This window comes from Rhineura floridana, chromosome 2, assembly GCF_030035675.1.
Source record: "Rhineura floridana isolate rRhiFlo1 chromosome 2, rRhiFlo1.hap2, whole genome shotgun sequence".
In the NCBI taxonomy this organism is placed as follows: Eukaryota; Metazoa; Chordata; class Lepidosauria; order Squamata; family Rhineuridae; genus Rhineura; species Rhineura floridana.
In genome coordinates this window covers 81,399,038-81,425,507 of record NC_084481.1, presented here as the reverse complement: position 1 = coordinate 81,425,507, position 26,470 = coordinate 81,399,038, and the positions used below count along the sequence as shown (strand labels likewise).

At 42.1% G+C, this 26,470-nt stretch overlaps 1 protein-coding gene across 6 annotated transcripts in view; it reads left to right on the top strand.

Annotated features, from left to right (window-relative positions):
- The window catches only part of PDIA5 (protein disulfide isomerase family A member 5), a 271,149-nt gene that overhangs the window by 70,135 nt on the left and 174,544 nt on the right, over nucleotides 1–26,470 (top strand). For all 6 annotated transcript variants that reach the window (XR_009760542.1, XR_009760541.1, XM_061609090.1 and 3 more), the window contains 2 exons: nucleotides 19,521–19,604; nucleotides 24,507–24,552. Coding sequence is in view for 4 of the 6 variants with exons in the window: in XM_061609087.1 (XP_061465071.1) it covers nucleotides 19,521–19,604; nucleotides 24,507–24,552 (130 nt within the window). In the remaining 2 variants the exon portion in view is untranslated. The remainder of the gene's footprint in view (nucleotides 1–19,520; nucleotides 19,605–24,506; nucleotides 24,553–26,470) is intronic.

Sequence of the window (26,470 nt, the reverse complement as noted above, 5' to 3'; positions counted from 1 at the left end):
ATTTGGCTTTTTTAAGTACAACTTGTTTACTTTCATGTTTGCACAAAATTGAAAATATGGTTCTAAATTAGTAGATCCAGTCAGGGCCCATGCATCAACTTTCACTGGATTCCTCACCCTGGTTTCATTGGCTCAGCAGTAACCCAGTGGAACAGAGAGAAAATACAGTCTATTACTAAAAACCACAAACTCCAAATTATCACTGAACTGAATATACCAGTTTATTAAAGGTGTGAAGTTCTCAAGAATTTGATTTTGTAATTAAAAACCATGATACATTCATTAATGATGGGTCAGAGTAAAACAATAACTGAAAGTTACAATGGTGTTATGGGATCGATAGGAAACAAAATAAAGCTAATACTTTGACATTACAGCAACTTAAAGTAACTTGGAAAATATCTTAAAATGATGTGATATATATATATTTGCATAAGCTAATTAATTAAAACAATAAAAATATGAGCTAACAGAATAAATCATATATTTTCGCCCTAAACTCCCCTCCAGCCCACTGCTTACTCTGTTTCCTAGAATATTGGAATAAAGAAAGATATAGTTACCTACGACTGGGTGGGCCTGGACCCTTCAGCTTGGCAAAGTATGTGTAAGCAGAGCAGATAGCCACAAGAAAATAAGAAAAACTAATCTAAAGGCAATGCCTCCCCCCCCCCAAGAAAAAGCTTTTTTCTAAAGTGTAAATACATCCCTTTATATCACCCAGCAAACTTAGATCAGGAGGTTGGAATTATCTAGTAATTAAACATGAATTTCAATAATTGTGCGTGGCACCCCACAATACGTAGATCATGCATTAACCATAATCTGTCTGGGAGGGGGAGAAAATGAGTACCTGAGACCCTTCCATCAATGATTTTCCAAGCAGTGTCCTTTTGCATAGTGTCAGTTCCACACACATTTGTATTATTTCACTTTGACATTGTTTTGGCTGTCCATACCAACCTCTTATCAGAAGCTCTTTGGCAGTAGAAAGTGCCCTGTTCACAAAAATGCAAGCAGCCTTCAGCCAAAAATTACACACACAGCATGAAATTGTCCTCCATTTTAATTAATCATGGCTTCACTTCGGCTGCTCTGTTCCATGCATCCATTTCTAACCTGACTGCCATTTGTCAATGTATGTCCAGCAATGACCTGATTAACATCCTTGTTAGCTTCATTTTTTGACAGAAATTGTGCTGCTTAAGACTACTTTTAAGACATTTGAAATAATTTGCCCCTTGGTACACAGAGTGGTTACTTGGATTGCACTAGCAGTCTTTTTTTAAAAAACAGGCTTTTATACTGCTGTGCTGGCCGGGGCTGATGAAAGTTGTAGTCCAAAACATCTGGAGGGCACTAGGTTGGCAAGGGTGCTGCATTAAGCAATAGGAGTAACTTTGTGGGGTTGGCGGAATTATTGTACATTTCTTAAGGTCCTAACATTTGCAGAAGAGAACTCTGCCCAAAATAACTGTTTGGCAAGGGGGTGTTAGCAAGCAGGTTAGTTTTGGATGTCAGAAAGTACCCTTTGAGTCTGTTACCTGTTACTTTACTGCACATCTAGAATTTTACAGCAAAATGGGAAAGGTGTGTGGGGGGAAATGTTAATGTTTAGGCAATGTCTAAAACATCCCCAGATATGCACAAGCACATTACTGATGTTGCATTGTTGAGCTATAATGTATTGAAATTTTATACCAAAAGGAAAAAAAAAAGTGTTCTGGCTTTCTGTCATAAAGTATACGAGATACACAACAACTTTTGTGTTGCCTATGTTAATATTCAAATAAGCCTCTGAAGGATTCAGGTTTGCTGTCTAGTGACTTATTTTTTGCATAAGTCAGAAATTGAACCCATATATCTGAATGGCTGCCCCTTCCCTTTTCCCCAAGAGTCACATCTGATGGGACAAATACTCAGTCATTATGCTCCATATCTAAGAATACCAAAATCTTTGTGTAGGAAGGCTGAGGCCTTTCCATTTCTATGTAGTATATTGTTTAATGGATCCTAGTAAAAAGGATATAGATTATTTTTTTCTGAAAATGGCATCCATTTTTAAAGGAGAGGAGAGGCACTTAATAGAAAATCTAACATATGCTGCTCTTGCATCAAGTACAAGGAGCAACAGATACTTTTCAGAGAAGGCCTTTATCCGCCAGGAATGATCTTGTCCACAGGAGGAGTTGTGGGGGAAGCAATGAACATGTCAATCCTATATATTTCAATGCTGCTGCTAGACTGTATGTATGTGGTATATGTAACTTTTTATGCACAGTTAACTTTTTTAAAAAGAGCAATGTTGGAAAGAAATTTCCCCCCCTTGGGCCAGATTGAATAATCCTCAATTGTCCATTCTGTCACCCCTTGCAGCATGAGACTTGACTCGCTTGCTTATCTGAAGCTATTTGGTAGGAACAGAAGATAACTTAGTATGTGTTTTTAAATTTTTTTTAAAAAATGTGTTTTTAAATTTGTATTTTGTATATTTGTTTTTAATGTTTTTAATTGTAAACCACCCAGAAAGCTTCGGCTATGGGGCGGTATACAAATGTAAATACTACTACTACTAGTACTACTACTACTACTACTAAAAACAACTGGTTTATAGGACCTGTATTAATTATACAGCCACGAGAGTGGCTGTATACTATAGCCATCGTGGATTTTTCACATTCCGCAATGTTAAATTGAAAATACCCCCTTCCCATTCTGATGCTTCCCATAAGCTCATTTGAAACAAAACCTTACAAAACCTATAGTCCTGAACTCAGAAACGCTTGCTTAACAACCCTCCTAATTTTCATGGCAATAAACAAAACAATCAGAAAGAATCGAGAGTTCAAAGTCTAAAGAGAGAGAAAAAAACCCAGAGCCCTTTTGGACTTTTTTCTCTTGAGAGTTCTCATAATCTGTTGAAATTAATTAAAAATCAGCCATGGTCACAGAGTACCTGTAATCCTGTTACTGACCTTGCCCCATACGCTGACCTTCATCTTCTGCAGTTTAAAAGTTGAAAAATGCCTGGCTGATTTTTAATTAATTTTATAAATTTTGGCTTGAACCCTATGATAATGTCGGGCATGCTCTGTAAGAACCAACTGTCAGTGTTCTAAAAGCCAGACTCCCAGCTGCTGGGCTTGCCTAATCAGGGGGCCACACCCACACTAGACTTTGATTTCACGTGAGACAGTCATGGCTTCCCTCAGATAATCCTGGGAAGTGTAGTTTGTGAAGGGTGCTGAGAGGAGACTCCTATTCCCCTGAGTGAGCTCCAGTGGCCAGAGTGGTTTAACAGTCAGCTGCTCTGATTGAAGGTCTGTGAAGGGAACAGGGTGTCTCCTAGCAACTCTCAGCACCCTTCACTAACTACACTTCCCAGGATTCTTTGAGAAGTCCAATATCTCAGAGAGGAGGTCAGGTCTCCTGCTCCCCTGGTGCATTCACTATAGTTGTCCAATTTCCCCACTTTTTAAAGTTTGATAGAAATAACTGTGGGCCATAGGTACGTTTGTAAACCGCAAGGTTTTTTGCCTATTAGTGAATTTCATACTTATGCATGGCTGAAGAGCCCTTGCCTCATCACCCCCTGTGCTGATTCGATTTAGACTTTTTCCTTTTAGTTCTTCCCTAGTGTTTGATTGACTGAAGTTTCAGGACTACTCTTTTTTAATTAAAAGTTTGGCTGTCAAATGTTTCCCGCTGTGTCTTTTCTTTAAAGCCTTGAATGACATTATATGATTAATTTCAGTGCAACCTGTGTTCTCTGCAGCTTTTCTGTGCAGCCCATGAACTCCTGGAGTCTGGTTTGCATGTTTTGTAGAATCACATGACATATTATCCTAAAATTTTACCACTTCAGAATGCAGGGGGGAGTGGTGGGGTTGTATGTTTCAGTGTTTTCTCATGTTAAATACTCTGCACAAAAAGTTCTAGCATTACTTTTTAACACTGGTAAGGAACTTGCATACCCCTTGTAAAATGTATGATAAATGGTTATATCCCAGAGACTGTTAGTGAATAGCGTGTAGGTCTGTGTACATGAGTGCAACTATGCAGTTGCTTTATACTGAGTCAGACTGTTAGTTCATCTAGTTCACTATCGTTAACATTGACTGGCCGGGTTTCAGGCAAGGCTCATTTCCATGGAGATGCCAGGGATTGAACCTTGGACCTTCCAGAAGCTCCACCACTGAGCTATGGCCCTTTCTACCACTGAGTTCTGTATGTCCAGTAGGGCTTTGACTAGGGAACTAATGTGCTGGCTCTTGGCTGCCATTTGGATACTGATCTCTGAGGTCTGTGACTTTGTTGTTACCAGCATTTTTGCCAGCTGTCATCTCTGATTGCCTTAACCTATTGGCTGCTGTTGTTCTTTAACTACTCTCATTTTTTCCCTGTACATCTGCAGGAAAAATACTTTTTTCCCCTTCCTGTAATAATTAGCCAATTTTCATTTGCATCTTAGGTAGGTAGGTAGGTGCCCAGCTTTTCACTTGTAAGGCAAGCTGGGAATCAACACTGTGAATTTATTCATGAGTAGGTGTACTAGCATGCTGTTGCCAGTGACAGTCATAGGGAACAATGTTCCTTAGGATTCCTCTCCAGAGGACCAGTCTAAGCAATGTTTGGTGATCATCATATCTCTTTTAAGATGTTGGCTCTTCCGCAGCAAACCCTGACAGTGTAATCCTAGCAAGGGGCACCACTGGGTTGTGATGTGGGCTATGCTAACTGTTTCTACTATGTTCTGGGGGGAAATACTTAGTGCAGTATTTCTCAAAAGCAACTAGTACAAATATGCCTTACTTCAGGGGTGACCTACAGATGGAGCTATGGTGTCTTTAATGGTTTTGTAGATAAGATAACTTTGCAATTGAACCAAGTCGTCTCAGAAGGTTACCATGGTCAATGGTATCAAAAGCCGCTGAGAGATCAAGTAAGAATAATAGGGTCGCACTCCTCCTGTCCTTTCCCCGATAAAGCTCATCCATCAAGGTTGATTCAGTCCCACAACCAGGTCTGAACTCAAGATAGTCTGAACCAGGTCAAGATAGTCTGTTTCATCCAAGAGTACTTGCTATTGCTGCGCCACAACCTTCTCAATCATCTTCCCTAAAAGAGGGTATTTGCAACCAGGTGGTAGTTGTCAGAAACCAATGGGTCCAGAGTGGACTTTTTCAAAAGGGGTTGGATCACCGCTTTCAGGGCAGATGGACCACTTCCTGGATTCACTTGGTCATGCCTCCTCAGCAAGCTGTAATAAGGCAAGAAGGGCAAGGGTCGAGAGGACATGTTGCTGGTCACTTTGTCACAAACACCTTGCTGACATCATCAGGCTGCATAAACTGAAACTGATCCCAAGATGTTGCAGCAGATGTTGCATTGGATACCGCATTGGGGACTACAGTAGATGTAGATAGGGCATCAAGATTACTATGGAGGTGAGCAACTTTACCCTCAAAGTGCCTTGCAAACAATTCACAGTGAGCCTCCAAAGGGACTAAAACTCCCATTTCTTGGACTTGTTGTCAACAGTCCCCTGACAACACAGAAAAGCTCCACTGGATGGCTACTTGAGGATGTGATGGTGGCAGAGATGTGGGCCTTCTTCACCGCCCTCACCACCGGATTAGGCACAGTTATGATGTTTTACTTGTGCCTGATCAGCCTCACAGCACGTCTTTCGCCACTTGCACTCTAGCCATTGTCCAGCCTGTTTCATTGCCCTTAGTTCACTGGTGTATCAAGGAGCAAACCGGGCGCCACAATGCCAGAGAGGGCAGTCAGGAGCAACTGTGTTAAGAGCCCAAATCGTTTTGTTGTTCCACAGCATGACAAGGTTTTCAACAGAGTCATGTGCTCTATCTACTGGGAACTCCCCCAGGGCATTCAGGAATCCTGTGGATTCTATTAGACCTTGGGGGAGACCATCTTAATCTGTTCACCACTCCTGCTGGGGAGGATTGGAGCCAAATGTCTAAACTTCATCAGGAAGTGATTTGACAATGACAATGGGGTGACATCCACCTCCTATCTCCAGAGCACCCCTTCCTTCATACGGAGCAAAAACCAAGTCGAGGGTGTGCCCTGCCCTGTGTGTCGGACTGATGACAACTTGAGACAGCCCCATGGTCGTCATGGAGGCTATGAAGTCCCAAGCCGGAACACTAGAGGCAGCCTCAGCATGGACATTGAAGTCACCCAGCACTATTGTTCTGCGCTCCTCCAACACCACAGCTGAGATGGCCTCCACCAGCTTGATCACAGAAGCTGCTGGGCCGCAGGGTGGATGATATACCAGCAGCAACCCTAGTTTACTGTTTCCTTGGTCTGGCACCAGGTGCAGGCCTCCACAGCCAGCTCCAAGACAAAGTGGTTTCCTGGTGACAGAGATGGAAATTCTGTGGACTACAGCAACCCCTCCCCCATCCCTGCAGCCTGTGCTGGTGTTGCACAGATTATCCAGGTGGGCAAAATTGGGTCAGATCAACTCGTCCTAGCTCACCCACCCAGGTCTCAGTAATACCAAATCGGCATCCTCATCCATTATGAGGATGGATGAGTGTGGTCTTATTGTGTACTGATCTGGCATTAAATAGCACACACAGGCCAGTGGACACAACAGATGGGCAGCCAGGAACCTGTCCATGGGAGGAGTGGGAGCAAGGACAAGGTGTAGATAGCCTTGCCCTCATCACCTCCCCATGTCTATACCTCCCTCTACCCATGATCACTGAAATTGGGGTGGCATCATCCATGTCCCTCCTTACTAAGACAACTCCTAAACAGCTGATATGGACTCAACAAGAACCCACCAACTCAGCATACCTGAACCAGTTATCCCAGGACATCTCTGAGAGAATTGGGAACAACCCAGACCCACTAAATATTTTCACACAAGTCAAATCTACTTCTCCCCCCCACTTCTGCCAGTTGCAGACTCTCACTCTGAAGGCGCCTGGTGACTTTCTCCTATCATTCAGTGCAACTCCCTTTGGTGTCCCAAGGGCTGCCAGGCTTTTATGCCCCGTGACCCAGCCAAGAGCTGATGCAAGAGACTGCAAAATTGAATGCGCCTCTCTCTGGATTTAGGGTCAGGTAGGAGGTCCCAATCCTTACAGCACTTATCTTACCATTGAAGTCAGCAGAACTCCTGCTATCAAGGTGTTTTGAGAGTTGGCTTATCTGCCATCTCAAAAGCCCATCGATGATGAAAAAGGAAGCTTTTTAACAAAGAAGAAAGTCTTTCTTCACCAGGAGTTGCTGTTGCCGTTGGGTCTCCCCTTAACCTGCTGCTAGTGTTTGTGCAGTGGTGTCGCTTTCAAGAGAAATTATCTTATTAACATCTCTCTCCTTGGAAAATGCCATTTGTTATAACACACTGGTTTTTGCCCAGCTAGAATGTTATGCTGCTGAGTTGTTCTCTCCATTACTCACTGTTGACATCCAAAGGCACTTGCCTTGCATTTGACTTGTTAGTTTGCTGACTTTTAATAGAAAGTTTTCCAGCTCTTGTTGTTGCAGAATGAAAAAAAGTCTTCATTCAGTGCTGAAGTCATTAATTGGAATGATGAATTAATTAGCCATAGATTAGTAATGTGGAACTTTAAAATATACTCTTATCCTAATGATTTCCATAGAAAAAGCTGCAGTGCTGATGGCAACACTGTAAACTGTCTCAAGCAAGGCATTTGAGATGATTTTCTCAACAGGAGGCAATTTGTCTGAGGAGTTTGTGTGAGTGTAATTTTTGTCAGCATAATTGTTTACTAATGAGGGCCACAGTCTTGTTCAGGTTATGCACAAGTAAATCCCATTGATTCCAACAGAATATGTGTATAACTCTTGAGTATTGCAGCCAAAATTCCTTTCATACTTTGCTACCCTCATCCCATTCTCTTATTTGCTTTCCAAAAAAGAGGTACATGACATTGATTTTAGTGACATTTAAGCATGCCCATTTTTCTGTGGATTGCACTTTAATCTATTATTATTTAGTGCACATGGTGATTTACAGAGTACAATAAGGCAGGTTCTGTCTCCAGGAGCTTGCAGTATAACATTTGAGGGGGGTGGGGGGAAGACAACAGAAGAAGGGGCCAGTGAAATGGAGACAGGAATAAACAGGGAAGGAATATGGAGACATTTCATCTTCACCTGCTTAAACTTAGTTACCGGTTAAGTTATAGTACGGTGTATCCTTTTCTGCTTCAAAAAAAACCTGGAAAAAGGAGATTTTTTTCTGTTACCCACATCTCCCTGGACTTTTCTTTTTACTTCTCTCCCTCCCCCCCCTATAATTGTTTTGCCCATCAGTGCTTTCTCTTCAAATCATTTAGGCATGAGCTGCATACAAAAAAATGTAAATGGACTGCCTTCAAGTTGATCCCAACTTATGGCTACCCTATGAATAGGGTTTTCATGGTAAGTGGTATTCAGAGGGGGTTAACCATTGCCTCCCTCTGAGGCTAGTCCTCCCCAGCTGGCTAGGGCCTGCTCAGCTTGCCACAGCTGCACAAGCCAGCCCCTTTCTTGTTTGCAACTGCCAGCTGGGAGGCAACTGGGCTCCTTGGGCCTGCTCAGCTTGCCCACGGCTGCACAGGTGGCAGGGCACGTAGCCCCTGAGCCACTCACGATCTTTAGCTGGCGCTTGACACTCAGGAGACATGAGCGGGGATTTGAACTCACAGACTCTGGACTCCCAGCCAGACTGTGCTCCCCACTGTGCTGTACCAGCTGTATTGAGCTTCATACAGCTGTATTGAAATCTTCAATTGTTGAATTCTGTGTCTTGGAGGCATAGAGGTGAGTCATAGACTTAAGGCTGCCCCCTCCCCCTCTGATTTTGTGGTTTTTGTCAATGTGTGGAAGCAAGAGGCCATTATCATAGAGGTTACTTATCACACACACAAAGTTCTTTTGCAAAGAAGAGGCAGCTTTTCTTGACAGATCCTTTGTGGTGCTGCCTCTCTTCCTCCCCCTCTCCCTCAGTCTCTTATGTTAGAGTTGTCTCAGGAGATTGAAAGAGAAAGGCCTGGTATCATTAGTCTATGAGGATCCATATAAATATGACTTACTGTTACTGGTTCCATTAGTCGCAGCTGCCACCACAGAATTAGGAAGAAGCAATCATAAGAACCCCAAAAGAGTCCCCAAAGCTGGAGCAGAAGCCAATATGTTTTTCATTTTGCTAGCACAATTCCCTAGCTGCTATTTCATAAAATGTACTGCCACCACTACTGCTTTGAGAATGTGGAGAAAAATAATGTGTTGGATGAAGCATCTTTTCAAAGAACCCTTTTCTGGCAGAGGATCTTAAATTTGAAACAGAAAAGAAAGTATATTGACCTCTCAGCAACATAATCTATATGTATTTTCAGATATCACAGAACCAGCCTAAGCTAGCCTATTTAAACAAGTGTGGAATTGGGGAGCTTTGCTTGAGAAGGGATTGCACTTGAAGGATCTACATAGCATTCCTCCTTCTCCTTCCACTCCTCCTACACAGCACAATGAATGGGTTTGCTCAACACACTGCTAATTATATTTTCAATTAAATTGCTAGTTTAGTGGGAAGCAGAGAAATAGATTTGGGAGGGGATAAGCACAGTCCCAAGTGTATTGAGCCGAAATTCCTGATGCATCTCCCTCCAGCCATGGTGGTGAAAAACCACACTAGTGATAAACACCCTCTCCCTGTTTTATTCAGAACTGGATCCAGCAAACTAAGATTTTTTTTTTTTTAAGAAATCTGAAAATGGCTCTGTTTTTGTTGCACGCCCAATTTGGATTCTGTTGTACATTACTGGGAGTACAATGAGATTCAAGCACCTCCCTCAACCCCCAGTGCCTCTTCCTATTTGCCTAATCTCACTTGGGGGCCTCTTTGACATCTGCTGTAATGCTGCTGTAGAACCTTTCTTTCGGAACCATGAGCCCTGAAACATGTAACTTCTGGTATCTCACACTCCCTCGTACCTTGGATTCTGCCATAGTAACAGTCACTTGTACTAAAATGAAGCAAGGGAGGTGCACCTTTGCTGGAGTTACTGGGTGACTTAGAGGGAAGTTCTTCCCTGGCTTGATTACAGTCCAAGCCAGAGGAGACCTCTTGGTTGTAGTGCTTGCTTTGGATTGGAGACAATCTTTACAAGTCTGCAAGGTTTGTGTTCTAAACAATTACAAATTTAAAAGTTTGACATCACTAAAACATATCCCAACTTGGGAGTAGTGGTATCTCTTTTTTGGGGTGTGTGTGATCAATTTGTCTAGCCCAGAAAGACAGTTATTTTCAATCAGTGTGAAGTTTTAATAAGATGTCCTACCATCGTCATTCCAGGCTGTTGAGAAAGTCACTTAAGTCCCTATCCAAGATACATGCTTGTAAGGCAAACGTTCACATCTACCTTACATGCCATGAAATAATTGCTGCTTGCTACACAGTGATTAATCCTCATGCAGAAATTTGTAATATATGAAATGGTGCTCAGTATTATCATTAAGAGTTTTTTTTATTTTAGGAACAGCATTCTGAGATAAGAGGATGAATATTTAGCCAATGCTTTCCAACTGGGTAGTTGTTATTCAGAATAAAGGAGGGCATTAACCAAACTGGAGACAATAGTCAAGAAATTAGAAGAAGGCTAGGACTGGGGAGGGCAGTTATGAGAGAACTAGAGAAGATCCTCATATGCAAACATGTATCACTGCACACTAAAGCAAGGATCATTCACACCAGGCAGGGCTGGCGCCAGACATGCTGGGGCCCTTGGGCACCAGCTTGCTCTGGGCCCCAGCACGCGTGCACGCACAGATGTGTGCACACACACACACGCACACGCCTGCCTGTCTGTCTCGTGCAGGGAGGGAACTTCTTTCTCCTGCCCATTTGCTGGGTCTGTCTATCCTGTCTTTTGGGGCTGCGCGGACTGCTATGCACGCACATCGCTGCCATCAATAAGATGGCGGCGGAGGCTTCAGCCCCTTAGGAAAACCTTGGTCATCATCTTGGTTAATGTCAGTCCTGCGCGTGAAGCCCACGCAACCGCAAAAGACAGTAGAGATGGGTAGGTGGAGCTAGTAAACGGGTAGGTGAAAGAAGCTCCCTCTCTTTGATCCACGACAGCTACTCTGCTGCGGATCGTGGAAATGGAGTGCTACTCCTCCCCCACCCTATCGAGAGGCCCGTCAGGGGCCTTTGTGGCTCCAGGGGCTCTCGGCCAGGTCCTTACCTGGTCACCCTTTTGGACCGACCCTGAGACCAAGGTATTCCCAGTCTGTATGTATGGATGTGAATGTTGGACAGTGAAAAAAGCAGATGAGAGAAAAATCCACTCATTTGAAATGTGGTGTTGGAGGAGAGTTTTGCTGATACCATGGACCATGAAAAAGACAAATAGTTGGGTGTTTGAATAAATTAAACCAGAACTATCACTAGAAGCTAAAATGATGAAACTGAAGTTATCATACTTTGGGAACATAATGAGAAGACATGATTCACTAGAAAAGACAATAATGCTGGGAAAATCAGAAGGGAGTAGAAAAAGAAGAGATGGATTGATTCTGTAAAGGAAGCCACAGACCTGAAGTTACAAGATCTGAACAGAATGGTTTACAACAGATGCTATTGGAGGTCGCTGATTCATAGGGTCACCATAAGTCGTAATTGACTTGAAGGCATATAATAACAACAACCTGGAGATGGGCTCTGCAGCTGAGAGTCCTGCTCTGTCGATCAGATGAGTCTCCTTTGTTTGTCTAATAGAGTGGCCAAGTGGGCTAATGGGTCTATCAATTTATTTATTTATTTATTTATTGTGTTTGTATACCACCCTATAGCCAAAACTCTCTGGGCAGTTTACAACAGTTAAGAACATTAAAAACAAATATACACATTTAAACCATTAAAACCCACAAAAACTGATAAGCAAGTTAAAAACACGTTATTCAAATGCTGTTAAAAATGTCTGGGAGAAGAGGAAAGTCTTGACCTGGCACCGAAAAAGTTACAGGGTTGGAACCAGGCAAAGCTTGGCAGGAAGATCATTCCATAATTTGGGGGCCACCACTGAGAAGGCCCCCTCCCTTGTTGCCAGACTCCCAGCTTCCCTCGGTGTAGGCACCCGGAGGAGGACCTCTGATGTTGAGTGTAGTGTACGGGTAGGTTCGTGTTGGGAGAGGCATTCCATCAGATACTGTGGTCCCAAACCGTGTAAGACTTTATAGGTTAAACCAGCACCTTGAAACGAGCTCAGAAACATACAGGCAGCCAATGCAAGTGGGCCAGAATCAGTTTTATATGGTCGAACCGTCTGGTCCCTGTTACCGATCTGGCTGCTGCATTTTGCACAAGCTGCAGTTTCTGAACCATCTTCAAAAGCAGCCCCACATAGAGCACATTTCAGTAATCTAGCTTGGAGGTTACCAGAGCATGGACAACTGAAGCCAGGTTATCAAGTGCCCATTAATTGGGTAATGGGCCAGGGAGATCCTATTGTTATTGAAACTCTTCAGGAGAGCCCCCCCCTCCTGATGGCAAAAGAGAGGCTTGTGTTTTTAGTTGAGTCTGAGGAAAGGCTGGGAACTGAAGACACGCACACAGGCTGGCTCCCTGCACCATGGCTTTAGGATGTCTCCTGTAAGCCTGATGGAAAAGCAAGATCTACTGGACTGGCAATGCTTTGAATCCCTCTACCTTAAGCTCAGGTTGCAATATGTGTAAACAATAATAATATTTCCTAAAAGATACCACAGTCTCTGCTGACCTTCTTTCCAAGGAAACCAAACCCTGGACAAGCTCAGGGACCCCTGGAAGTCTCACATCTCGGAGATTGGGGTGGTGCACAACAGTATACTGCCTGTCACTTTTCAAAAGATGCTTTTGTCAAGGTGGGGTTGAGTCCAGAGGGGAAAAGGGCCTGTTGCCTCTTCCAGGAACAGCCTTGTCCTATTTTGAGGGGTGTTTAACAAGGATTTTGTGATGAAGGATTCTGATGTTGTTTTAAATTGTATTGATGCGTTTTATGTATTTTTCTATTGTATTTTATGCTTTGTAGATGGCTTCAAGGGCATTTCTGGGGAACTGGGTAGACACTGAATAAAAATAATAAATGTGAGTTATGACACTTGTGAGTACCTATCAAAATTCCCTGAAAGGACATGCTTTGATGGATGTGAATAACAGCTGGTAACCTGCTTTCTCCCACGGCATAATCTTTCTCAAGCGTTGCCCATGGGAGTCACACAGTTGTTGGAATACAGGTGAAACATCAGAAAAAATGAGGCATTGATTTGAGGCTGAACCAGTTCTATAGGCGCTGTATCTCTGTATATTCACCAGTTAGTCAGCACAGCTGTGACTTCTGTAAAGATTCAAGGAGTAGGATTCAAAGACACATGAGTGGAAGGAAAATAGCTGCTAGCACTGTTTAGCAAACACTTGCAGAGGTGCTGTTGGAAGTATTTGTGCAGTGCTAAAATTGGGTAGATTCTTTAGCAGTTCTGTTGCTTCTGCCAAGGGATTTGGTTTTGCTTTTCTTGTGCAGTGCTCTAGCACAAGGTGTAGAACAGCTCTTCTGTGGATGGAAAAATGCCTTCCACATGTGGAAGGAAACCTTTTTATCTAACCCAGTGAGTGGAAATATTGAGTGAATTGTCTCATTCATGGATGTGATTGAAAAAGATAACACATGCTTTGGGTAGTTGTCCAGTACCCATGCACTATTCCGGTTGGCCACTTTCAAAGATGGCACTGCAATAGTTATTAGGCCACCAGACTTTAGCTGAGAAAGGATAGAATAGCTTCGGCCACAAGCTACCGTTTTCCTTCAGGAGGAATTACTGCCCCATTGGGCCTAAAGGACTGATCTTAGATTGTACACGCAGTCATGTATAACTTCACGCTACCAAATTTTGCTGGTGTTTTGAAAAATCTAGCAGTATGAACTGTGACCTGAAGTTGAAAAATGGTGGAGGAGAAGAAACCTATTTAACCCTTTTCCCTGGTAGTATTTCTACTTGAAATTCTCCCAGCTGCTGTTCCCTACCTATAGAAGAATAACACAAAAAATTACTTGGGGGAATAGGTAATTTTGAATACGGGGGGAAAGGCCAAAAAGGAAAGGGTTAAACAGCTTTTCTTGTCTACTGTTCCCCCACTTACAGCCTCCCAAGCCTGCTGTCTGTGGGGTTTTTAAAACTGAGCTGGTTGTGGGTAATGTCTAATTTGAGACTCTTAAAGACACAGTTTGCAAAGGGTGCTGCAAAGACAATGTTTCCTTCTTAATTGTATTTTCATTTTAAGATGATAATGAACTCAGTCTGATAAACATATCACTGGTGGTAGCAACTGCTGCTTAAGGAATCACCTGGTGTTCTAGCAGATCTGGGAAGAGAAGGGAGTTTGTATTGGGCCGCTGGCACGGCGTGTAGAACCCTGCAAAATTCACGGAGGCTTGTGTTTGGCAGGCTTGTGTTTTAGTTCCAGTGTCAGCTTTCCTTTCTGACAACATGTGAGAACCCATTGACTTGGCAAGATCGCAAGCTTTGCTTTAATGGTTGAAAGCGTTCACCCTTAAGTGAGGAGATCTTTCCTAGTGTTTTGCTGGTTAGTGCTTTAAAATGCTACTGTCAGTGCGTTATAGAGTGTATGCATTGCTGTATGCTACAGTTTTCCCCTGTCAGACTAGCTACCATCTTGCAGGGTATGTGCTGAACTCTTCTTCTCATCTAAGCTCTCCCATCTTATCTGCAACATAGCATTAATTTATAGATGTTCATTCTTCATATTTTGCAAAAAAGACAGCTTGAAAATGTTGAGATAATTAACAGGAATGCCAGCAGCAAAAGCAGCACTTCATGTAGGGGAAGAGTCACTTGCTGTTGCCTGGCTTTTCAAAAGTGACTCTAACCAGTCCCACATTTCTCAAGTGTGAATGTGTGCTCAGCACTTTCAGTTCACACTGCTTCTTGGTGTCCAGATACATGTTGCTCTGTGCCTTTCTATTTGATACAGTCGGAGAACCTTTGGAGATGTCTTTCTGTCTTTGGCTGTGTTATTAATCCTCTCCATCCTGCCACTTTGAGCTGATGCAGATATAATACTTCCAGTCTGGGCCATAGGATTATACCTGTCTTTGGGGTGTATTATCCCATCTTTCCCCTACTGGCTTTATGTCAGGACCAATCTTGATAAGGATTTGGCATTAGCCAGGATTTATTCATAACCAGCTGTTTTTTGTTGAGTCGGTGCAGACTTAAGCAGTTCCATCCCAAGATGTTTTGCTGCTTGAAGCTGAGACCAAATTAGTTTTAGCCTTATATGAGTGTAAAACAATTATCCCTTTTGCCTTAATTTGGACTCATTTTGACCACATGCTTTATGGTGCTGTGACATCTGATTATACATGTGGTCAATAAAAGGGCATTGTCCTGACTCCCAACCAGAGAAGCAGACTCAGAGGCTGGGTTTTTCTGCATAAAGCTTTATTCCAGAAATCAGAACAGGGATCTAGCATCTCATGCTAGGCCTAAACCAGGATTCAAACAGGAACAGGCATACTAGACATTGGAAGCAACAGCAAATAGCAAGCAAAGCAATGTACTGCCTTCAAGTCGATTTCGACTTATGGCGATCCTATGAACAGGGTTTTCACGGTAAGCGGTATTCAGAGGTGGTTTACCATTGCCTCCCTCTGAGGCTGAGAGGCAGTGACTGGCCCAAGGTCACCCAGTGAGCTTCATGGCTATGTGGGGATTCGAACCCTGGTCTCCCAGGTCATAGCCCAACACCTTAACCACTACACCACTACACCAGCAGTGTATTTTATATACTGAAATAGGATGGAACACTATTAATTCATGCTGTTGTCAGCACGAGCTGCAAGGGGCTACAACTGGGGTGGGGTGGATGAAATTGGGCTTCTTGTAACAGTCTCTTCTCTATCCTCTGCAAACCTGGGCTCCTGCTGGGAGGAAGGGCAGGATATAAATTAAAATGAAATGAAATAAAATAAACTTTGGAGACATGCCAGTTTCTAACTCTGCTGAGTCGCTTTCATTTTCCTCTGCCCGAGAAGTTCCAATGTTTTTGTTAGCACTTACCTCTTCTGCCATTATGCTTGGCCTTGGTGCCTGCAGACATTCCTCATCAGCCAGCTGAGACAAGGAAAGGCTGTCTGAGCCTTCCTCAGTAACTCCAGCAGCCAGCTTTCAGGCTTCTGGAGACATATCCTCCATAACCCCCTCATTTCCTTCATCAATGCTGGCAATGTCCTCCCCAATGTTGGTAACCCCTTCTCCATTCTCTCAATCTTTGCCAGAGATTCTCCTTGGGGCCCATGACAGGCGTAGGGCTTCAGGTGCTGCTGCTAGTAGTGTTTGTGTGGGGAAACAGATGAGGTGGCTTTTAGTTCCTACACTGGACACATCCCCTCTGGCTTTTTGTATCTAATTGTAGAATATCTGTGTTATTACTCGATAGAAAAAGTCTTTGCTCCAGAATTGTAGTTTCCACCTTCCACCCCCTCTCCTCCCCCTCCATACCTCATGCATGTAGACTGTATGGAACCATCACTGCTGATTGTGATCTTCCTCTGACCCCACCCCGAGATCTTTGTGGCACTTTGTTTTATATTGGCCTCTGGTAATTCCCAGCTTGCCATCTGGAAATTAAGTCTGAAAAAAAACCAGCCGGTTTAAGTTCTGCTTTTCATATCCTTTGCTTCCCAATTATACTTTGTGACTGCCCCTTCATCTCTCTACATTTCTCTAACATTTTACCACTTCAGTTCATTCTGCTTTAGTTTATTTTCTGTGGTCTCATATTTTTCACCCTTGTGCAAATATCATCATGCGTTTCTATGTTCTCAAACAGGTGAAGAGTGTTTATTTTATTTATTTATTTATACCCCGCCTTTCTTTCCATGATAGAAACCCACGGCGGCTTACACATGGTTCCCAAGCAGTCTCCCATCCAGGCACTGACCAGACCTGACCCTGCTTAGCTTCAGCAGGGAGATGGCCTCATGTGCCTTCCTTTCTCCGTGTTGCCTCCTGCAGTTCACTGACCTACTGACATCTTGTAATGCTCCTTGTACAGGTTCTGGTTATTTTTCTGATGTTCTTACATTCTGGGATTAGTGTTGGGGATGCTACCAAGAATGCTTCAGTCAGTATATGGATTTCTCAGCAAATATTATAGGCAGCTTTCAATTACCTAAAAAAAAGAGAAAAAGACTGGAATTGGGTATGTATTTTCCATGGGACTGGATGATACTGTATTGCAGTGCGTCCACTTGTATCTGAAGGCTGTTTCTAGTAGGTGGTGCTGAATGGTGTCTACTCGAGTCCATGGCATTTATGTTTTGGGGTCCTTTAGCGTTCCATCATCTCTCATTTTGCTTAACATCTACACTAAGAAAAGTCATTTGGAGATTTGTTGTTGTCAGTACACACCTTTTCTTTTTGTTGCACTCAGGTTCTAATTGCAGGCTTCCCATAAGCATCTGGTTGGCCACTGTGAGAACAGGATGCTGGACTTAATGAGCCATTGGCCCGATACAGCAGGTTCATGTTCTTAGGTTCTTTTACATTAAAAACAGGTGAGGTGCTAGACCAGTGTCAGGCCACAGTGATGGCCTGGATGAGATTCACAAAGCAATGTTCACTCTAGATAGACTGGTAGTAAGTGGATGGGGGTTGCACTCCCCCTAAATGATCATGCTCATAGTTTGGGGGTGATCTTTTATGCATCACTGTAATTAGAGGCACAATTGTCTCCTGTGACACAGAGTGCCTTTTACTAGACTGCCATCCCAGCTATGACTCCATTGAGAGGTGGATAATCTGTCCTTAGTGATCCATATGCTGGTAACTTCCCATTTGCGTGACTGCAATGCATTGTACATGGAGCTGATTCTGAAGATGCTCAGGAAACTTCAGCTGGTGCAGCATATGGCAGTGAGAGTTATAACTGAGACCAAGCATTATGAACACGTTACACCAGTCCTTCTTCACCATCATTCGGTTCCAATTTATTTCTAGGCCCAATTTCAAAGTGATGCTTTTGACACTGCTTGGAACCTCGATACCTGAAGGAAACCTATTTCTAGATGTACCTGCCTGTGCTGTAAGATAATTAAGAGTCTCCTCTCCGAATGTCTCCTCAATCTGAGGTATGGAGAGGATGATCTTCTTGGGAGTCCCTGCTCCCCACCCCCTGTGCTGTAGAATGCTGTCCCCAGAAAGGCTTGCCTTGCTTTGTCATCACCAGGCAAAAAAATGTTTTTATTCTCTCAGCCTTTTAATGTTAATTTTTAAACATATATTTAAACATCACAGGAATTTTAAAAACTTACTGAATTTTTTTACACATGTTAAGGGTTGAATCCAGTGAAGGACTTCTGCTTGCACAATTCAATTTCTCCTCCTCCTCCTCCTCCTCCTCCTCCTCCTCCCTCTGCATACACACTCTGCACCCCCCCAATGGTGGAGGAGGAGAGGGAAGGGAAGTTTCCTTGCACAATAAGTCCTTGAGCAAACAGGATGACTTCACTGGATACATCCCCAAATTATTAGCTTGATTGTGTTCACAGCTGATAGTGGTTGAATGGCTTTCATAAATGTGAAATGATTTTCCTGTGTGTGTTTTTCTTCTCAGGTTGAGTTTTAAGGGTTGTTTAGGATTTTAATGTTGAATTACTGAATTTGTTATATACATATTTGTTTTTAATCTAAATACTTAATGGCATCCCCACCTCAAATATATTTGAGGAAATAGAAAGTGCAGTAGAATCATGCTGCAATCATGAGATAAAAGGAAACCTGGCGCAGTGAACATGAATAGGTTCCTGTGTTAGTGCATGTGTCCTCTCATTATACTACTGCAGCTTTTACTGGCACAATTAACTTTGTGACAATATTGGGAAATGTTCAAAATGTTCCTTGGCATTTCATTCATGAGATTCCAGTCATTTTGCTATGTCTTTTTAGATTTAGTCTTGTCTGCTTTCCTGTTTACTGGAGAAGTCCATTTCAGAGCTTTTCAAGGTTTAATGGCTGTGTACATTACCCAGATGAGTAGCCATACATTCTTCTTGTCCTGATATTGTGGCAAATTCTGGGATGAGAAGGTTGACATAGGCTTGGTTGCTACAGCAAAGAGCAGGTTAGTGTTGCTGAGCAAGTCATTCAGTTCCTCCTCCCTTGTGTGATGCTATAGAAGAGTGGGACGGGGCTGCCTTTGGCTGTAATGCTTAGCAACTGAATCATTAAGGATAGGCTGTCAGAAGCAGGTGCTATCAGGCCAGCACCCAGCTATGCTAACAGTATCCCACTGACAAGAAGTGTGTTTAGGATTCCTATGTGTGTTCCATATGACTCTTGCTTGTGAGTTAGGCTAAATTATTAGTAATTACAGTAGAGCTGCTAAATGGGAATTGTTCACATGTAATTAATGTTGTCTAATTGAAAGCTAATATTTAAAAATACCAAGTGTTTTTGTTTATCTCTTGCAGTGATTCAGAGAGCAGAAAACTATGCAAGAAGATGAAAGTTGACCCGAGTTTGAAGGAGAAAGGGGTAGAGTTACTACATTACAAGTAAGTTCAAGGATGGGTTGAGAGTGGCTGTAAAAGAATAACAACAAAACCCCAAAAATGCTAAGGCAGGGATCATGCTGTTCTACATGTAATTGTATCCTTACAAACTCTTATTCCAAAACTGGGCTGCTAATGGACATTTCATTTTGAGGGATTAAGCCATGGGCAGGCAACATTTTAACGGTTGGCTACAATGAGCTAATGGCCTAAAGCTACCTTGTTTTGATACATTCCAGCTGGAGTTGAGTTCCTCTGTCCCACTGAAATCAATGAGAGATACTTTGGTGCTTGTTAAATTCTCCTACTAAAGTAAATGTGATTTTACATCCCCCTCTAGGATGCATGCCTTAATGTGGTGAGGGGGTTTGAGAGTGTTGAAGAAGCTAAGAGCAATGCCATCAGGAGTCTAGACCAAGAGGCTAGACTCCTAGCCGGGGCACCCAAGGTGGAATGGTCAAAGCTGCAACACCAGACTAAGATGCAGCCGAACTCAGAGGAAGGCAATGGTAAACCACTTCTGAATATCTCTTACCACGAAAACCCTATGAACAGAGTATCCAAAATGTAACACGAGATAGTGCTGGAAGATGAGACCCCCAGGTCAGAAGGCACTCACTGAGCTACTGGGGAAGAACAAAGGACAAGTACGACTAGTGCTGTGACTGATGATGCAGCTGGGTCGAAGCTGAAAGGAAGCCCAGAGGCTGATGTGCACAGATGTGAAAGAAGAGTCTGGAGTTGTACGACGCACACAATAGGAACATGGAACGTGAGAAGCATGAACCAGGGAAAGTTAGAAATTGTCAAGCAAGAAATGGAACACATCAACATTACAATACTTGGCATGAGTGAATTAAAATGGATGGGAATGGGACATTTTAAACCAGGCAACTACAAATATTTTATGCAGGAAATGAGAAATTAAGAAGAAATGGGGTTGCTTTAATAGTGAGAAGTGATGTAGCAAAAGCAATTAAGAGCTACAACGCAAGGTCTGAGCGAGTTATATCAGTGAGATTAAATGGGAAACCTATCAACATAACCATCATCCAAGTCTATGCTCCAACGGCAAATGCAGAAGAAGAGGAATTGGAGAGATTTTCTGCAGAAGTACAGGAAGAAATTGATCACATTCCAAAACAAGATATGTTGATAATCATGGGGGATTGGAATGCAGAAGTAGAGAACAGAGAAGAATTAGGAATTGTGGGGAAATAGGGCCTAGGAGAGAGAAATGAAGCGGGAGAAAGACTTATTGAATTCTGTGAAGTCAATAAGTTGTTTCTTGCGAACACATTTTTTGAGCAACTGAAAAGATGACTGTACACATGGACATCACCAAATGGTCAATATAGGAATCAAATTGATTATAATTGGTAGCAGAAGATGGAGAAATTCCATACTTTCTGCGAAAACAGGACCAGGAGCAGACTGCGGTACAGATCATGAACTGGTCATATCAAAAATCAGAGTAAAGCTAAAGAAGACCAACAAAGGAATCATAATGCCAAAATACAATTTAAATAACATCCCAGAAGCATATAAAGGAACAGGTTTGAGGTTTTAAACTTAGTTGACAGAGAACCAGAAAAACTATGCAATGAAGTCAGAGACATTTCTTATCAGAGAAGAATGCAAAAAGACAATACCTCTAGTTAAAAAGAGAGAAAGACCTCAATGGATGACTGAAGAAACTCTTCAAATGGTTAAAGAGAGAAGGAAAGCAAAAGCAAAAGGAGATAGAAACACAGTCAGAACCCTAAATGCAACAATACAGCGACTTGTACACAGGGACAAAGAGAACTATTAGAATAGTTACTGTATAGAAATGGAAGAGGACAACAAAAAGGGTAGAACAAGAGCCCTGTTCCAAAAGATTAGAGAAATGAAAGGGAAATTTAAACTAAGAGTAGGGGTGTTGAATAATCAACAGGGGAACACACTGACTGACCGAGATGAAATAAAAGGAAGATGGAAGCAATACGCTGAAGAACTCTATAAAAGAGATGCCAGGATGACAGATTCATTCACGGAAGAACCGTATGATGAAGAACCAGAAATTTTAGAATGCAAGGTGAAAGCTGCTCTTCAAATACTTGGAAGAAACAAATCACCAGGAATAGATGGCATACCAATAGAGTTGCTACAAGCTACTGAGACTGAATCTGTCCAAATTTTTACAAAAATCTGTCAAGAAATATGGAAAACTAAACAATGGCCCACAGACTGGAAGAATTCCATATACATCCCAATTCCAAAGAAAGGGGATCCCAGGGAATGCAGTAATTATCAAACTATTGCCTTAATATCCCATGCAAGTAATGCTCAAGTTTCTACAACAAAGGCTCTTATCATGTATGGAGCAAGAAATGCCAGACGTCCATTTATAGATTACAGCAAAGCCTATGATTGTGCAGATCATGAAAAACTATGGAGTGCTTTAAAAGAAATGGGGGTGCCACAGGATCTGATTGTCCTGATGCCCAACCTATACTGTGGACCAGAGGCTACTGTAAGGACAGATATGGAGAAACCAATTGGTTCCCCATCGGAAAGGGTGTGAGACAGGGGTGTATTTTATCACCCTATTTATTTAATCTAGACGCAGAACATATCATACGGAAAGCAGGATTGGACCGAGATGAAGGAGGTGTGAAAATTGGAGGGAGAAATATCAATAATTTAAGATACGCAGACAATACCATACTACTAGCAGAAACCAGTAATGATTTGAAACGAATGCTGATGAAAGTTAAAGAAGAAAGCACAAAAGCAGGACTACAGCTGAATGTCAAAAAAACTAAAGTAATGACAACAGAAGATTTATGTAACTTTAAAGTTGACAATGAGGACATTGAACTTGTCGAGGATTATCAATACCTCGGCACAGTCATTAACCAAACTGGAGACAATAGTCAAGAAATCAGAAGAAGGCTAGGACTGGGGAGGGCAGCTATGAGAGAACTAGAAAAAGTCCTCAAATGCAAAGATGTATCACTGAACACTAAAGTCAGGATCATTCAGACCATAGCATTTCCAATTTCTATGTACGGATGTGAAAGTTGGACAGTGAAAAAGGCGGATAAGAGAAAAATCAACTCATTTGAAATGTGGTGTTGGAGGAGAGCTTTGCATGTACCGTGGACTGTGAAAAAGACGAATAGTTGGGTGTTAGAACAAATTAAACCAGAACTATCACTAGAAGCTAAAATGATGAAACTGAGGTTATTCATACTTTGGACACAAGAAGACATGATTCATTAGAAAAGATAATAATACTGGGAAAAACAGCAGGGAGTAGAAAAAGAGGAAGGGCAAACAAGAGATGGATTGATTCTCTAAAGGAAGCCACAGACCTGAACTTACAAGATCTGAACAGGGTGGTTCATGACAGATGCTCTTGGAGGTTGTTGATTCATAGGGTCGCCATAAGTCTTTGTCGACTTAGAGGCACATAACAACAACAACTGAGGACATTAATTAGCATAATTCATTTTTTTTAAAAAAGCGGAATTCATATGTTATATAACTTGCATAGACCTGATAGACATATTTAGAGATCCACACATGTTGGCTGGCCATGATGGTCAACCAAAAATTGTGTGTTTCTGAATATGTCTATCAGGTCTATGCTAGTTATATATGAATTCTGCTATGTTTAAAAAACATCAGATGTTTTTGTTTCTCTCTTTCTGTTGCCAGAATCATGGATTGGAGTTTTTTGTCTGACCTTGCACCACACATCAGAAATGCAGCACAAGTTCAGGGATAATTCTCTTTCCAGTCACAAACTTAAAGGAAGGTGGATGATTCCATGCAATGTGGAAACAAGCCTTCAGCCTCCTCCAGTTCAGAGTTAGAGGCGAGGAGGCAGGCTTGCATTGTCTTTGTGTTTACCAGGCACTTGAAGTGACTGTCAAATGCAGAGATAAGCTGTCACACCTCTGCCTCCCTTCTGTTTTAACTTTGAGCTGGACCCAAAATAAATCCCAGGCTTCTTCTCAACTTTGGAGCTAAGATAGGGGCAGGGCTCATCCCCTTCCCTCCACAGGTGTAAACTTGGGTGTAAGCCTAGACAAGAGGCTGTCTGAGCATTTGTTATGGCAAGAGTGGCAAGCGACATTGTGAACTCCTGGACATATTGCACTATATACAATGGCACATATATAAATAACATAATTTGTGTTGTGAAAATAAAAGAGCATGTTACATACTCAGGAGAGTGCCTTAAATAAAAATGTGTTGGAGACTTAATACACATCTTTTTGTTCTTCAGTTAATAATGTTTGTAGTTTGGGTCAGCATCAAGAATTAAAAATTAACTGTCCCCATCTGTCTGGTTTGAAAGAAATGAAAAAACCCACCACATTGTCACGCTTTGAATTGGTGAGGATGTTTTTAACTCTTATGGTTTTGGGAAGAAGTTGCCCTCCTAAAAAATTACACCCCTACTTTGAGATAGCTTTGTGTCTACCCCCCCACAACTTTGCAATATTCCTTCATGATTGTTTTTGAGACAGTCCCAACGTGTGCTACCTAAATCATTTGGAGGATGCTTTTCCTCTGACTTCAGGAAACTTTCTTATGTGATTGTTTTTAGTTCTTTAGGGACCAACATGCATAAATATAGCTGTGTACTGTTGCAAATAGAAATTCCCCCATGCATCTGCCACTCCCCAAATCTGGCCTATGGTAAATGCTCTCATTAAGGCTTTGTGGAAGTGATTGCCCATTAGAGACCTGGTTGCTTCAAGAGCTTGTTTTCGATGGTTGCATTTTGCACAACCCTGAAAGCTGAGGAAAACTTTCATTTATCCAGATTAGAAGAAACAGCTGCATGATTTTCTAATACCATTACTAAAATTAATTGCTGTTTTCCCCGTACCTTTTTTTTTTTTACAGGGATGGTGCATTTCACACTGAATATAACAGAGCGCTCACACTGAAGGTAAATTTACAGTAGTTTGAGATCTTTTGGAGAGGGAGATGTGTTTAGGTGTAGAACAGATGTTAATGCTTGCAGCTTTCTATCTGGATTTGTGAGGGTTGATATATTTCAGGAACAGCTGTTTGGATGACCTAAAGGGTTTCTCTCCATTCTTGTATCTCCTGCACATCTGCTAGGCAAATGTCATGATTAAGTAGGTGGAGTCCTTGTTAAATTGCAGTGTAAATTGCAAACGTATTGCAATCTGCTGACAAATAAAGTGTGGTGTGATTTGTGAATTATTTTTGTATTGCTGCACAAGATACTTTTTGATGCCAATCAGCATCTAATAGCATGACTCTGATAGTGACTGGGAAAATACTCTTCCCTTTCATTTCATCTGCTATGAGATGAGCTTGAAAGAGAGATGAAATGGCCTTTTCTCAGATCTGATTACAGCCACAGACTGAACTTCTAGAGAGATGCCCTGGGCACAGTATGGGTAAACTGGCCTTCTTTCCTTTTGTTGCCTGGCCCTAACAGACTTTGCACAAAGCGAAAGGAGAAATGCTCCTTGAAGACGCTTCAGAGAAAAGGGGTATCTTGGAGAACACAAGAAAATACACCTGGAAGAGAAGTCATCCTCATGGTGACTTAAGAAAAAGCTTCATTCACAAAAGTAGTTTCACGAGGCATAGGAATTTCAATTGGCTCTGTCGCTGCAATGTTTCTGGGAGGCATTTTAAACTCCAGAAGAGACTTAAAGAATCTACAAACCGAGAGGTCCTCTGAATTTACCTGGTGTGTGGTGTTTATCGCAGCAATTCAGGGATTTCCCCAAATGTCCCAGGAAGATTCCACACTATGTAACAAATAAATTCAACAAAAATAGGTTTTGTGTCGGTTAGGAAGTGAAAGAAGTATCTGAAAACATTCCGTACTAGAAAATGCTAAAGCATTTGGTGCTTGTTTACGTTAGGAAGAAGGGCGACTAACATTACAGAGTAGGGTAGCCAACGTGGTATAATCAGAACATTATGCAAACACTTGAATGAATGGCGAAACTTTGTGTAATTTTCAGAATCTCTCTTTATAACAGATGTATCTATATTTAAGAATTCTGTCAGCACAGACTCTGGCTTGCTCACAGTTAGCAGTATGGTGGCAGTTTTGTGGTTCAGTGAGCTACCACCATTGAAGCTAATGACATCTGCCCACTCTCAGCTCTGATTCCATGCATCTACTAGAGGAGATTCAGTTTTGGAACTGCCACCACATTTCACAGACTGTACCTCAGTAATAGATTATGTAGACTCCAAAGGATCTTCTTATGTCTGTGTTATTATTTATTGATTTGATTTTATCAGTGGGTTGCAGAGTGTTTAAATACCACACAGCCCTGTGGTGGATTAGAAGCACTTAAAGGCTATGCATTGTCCCAGGGGGATGACATCTGCATTCTCCTCAGCTAGCCTGAGATGTTTGGGTGTGTGTGTGGGAAGCCATTGCTGCATCAGCCCTAATAGGGTGGGTCTTCAAAATAAGCATGCAAAAGAGCTGCTTTATACGTGAATCTTGAACAACAAGAAGATCTTGTTAGCATGTTTGTGGATCCTACTGCTTTCAGTAATTATAAAAGTTCATGCTACTGTGGAAGGTTACGGCCATGCATTTGGCCCCCTCTCCCATCTAGTTCATTTATTTTTCAAATGTGTATACCACCTTTCAGTCAATAAATTCTCACGAGGCAGTCCACAATAAAAAAGCCATTCAGTTATTAAATCCTCCAATAAATTATAAATACAAAATCAATAAAAAGGTGGAATTACTGTCAGAGGAACACACATTGTTTTTGTTTATGTAGCAGCAGTACTGAAAGATGAAAATGGAACTCTGGATCCTACCCAAGTGCCTATTCCTTTCCATAAGAAGATCCTTA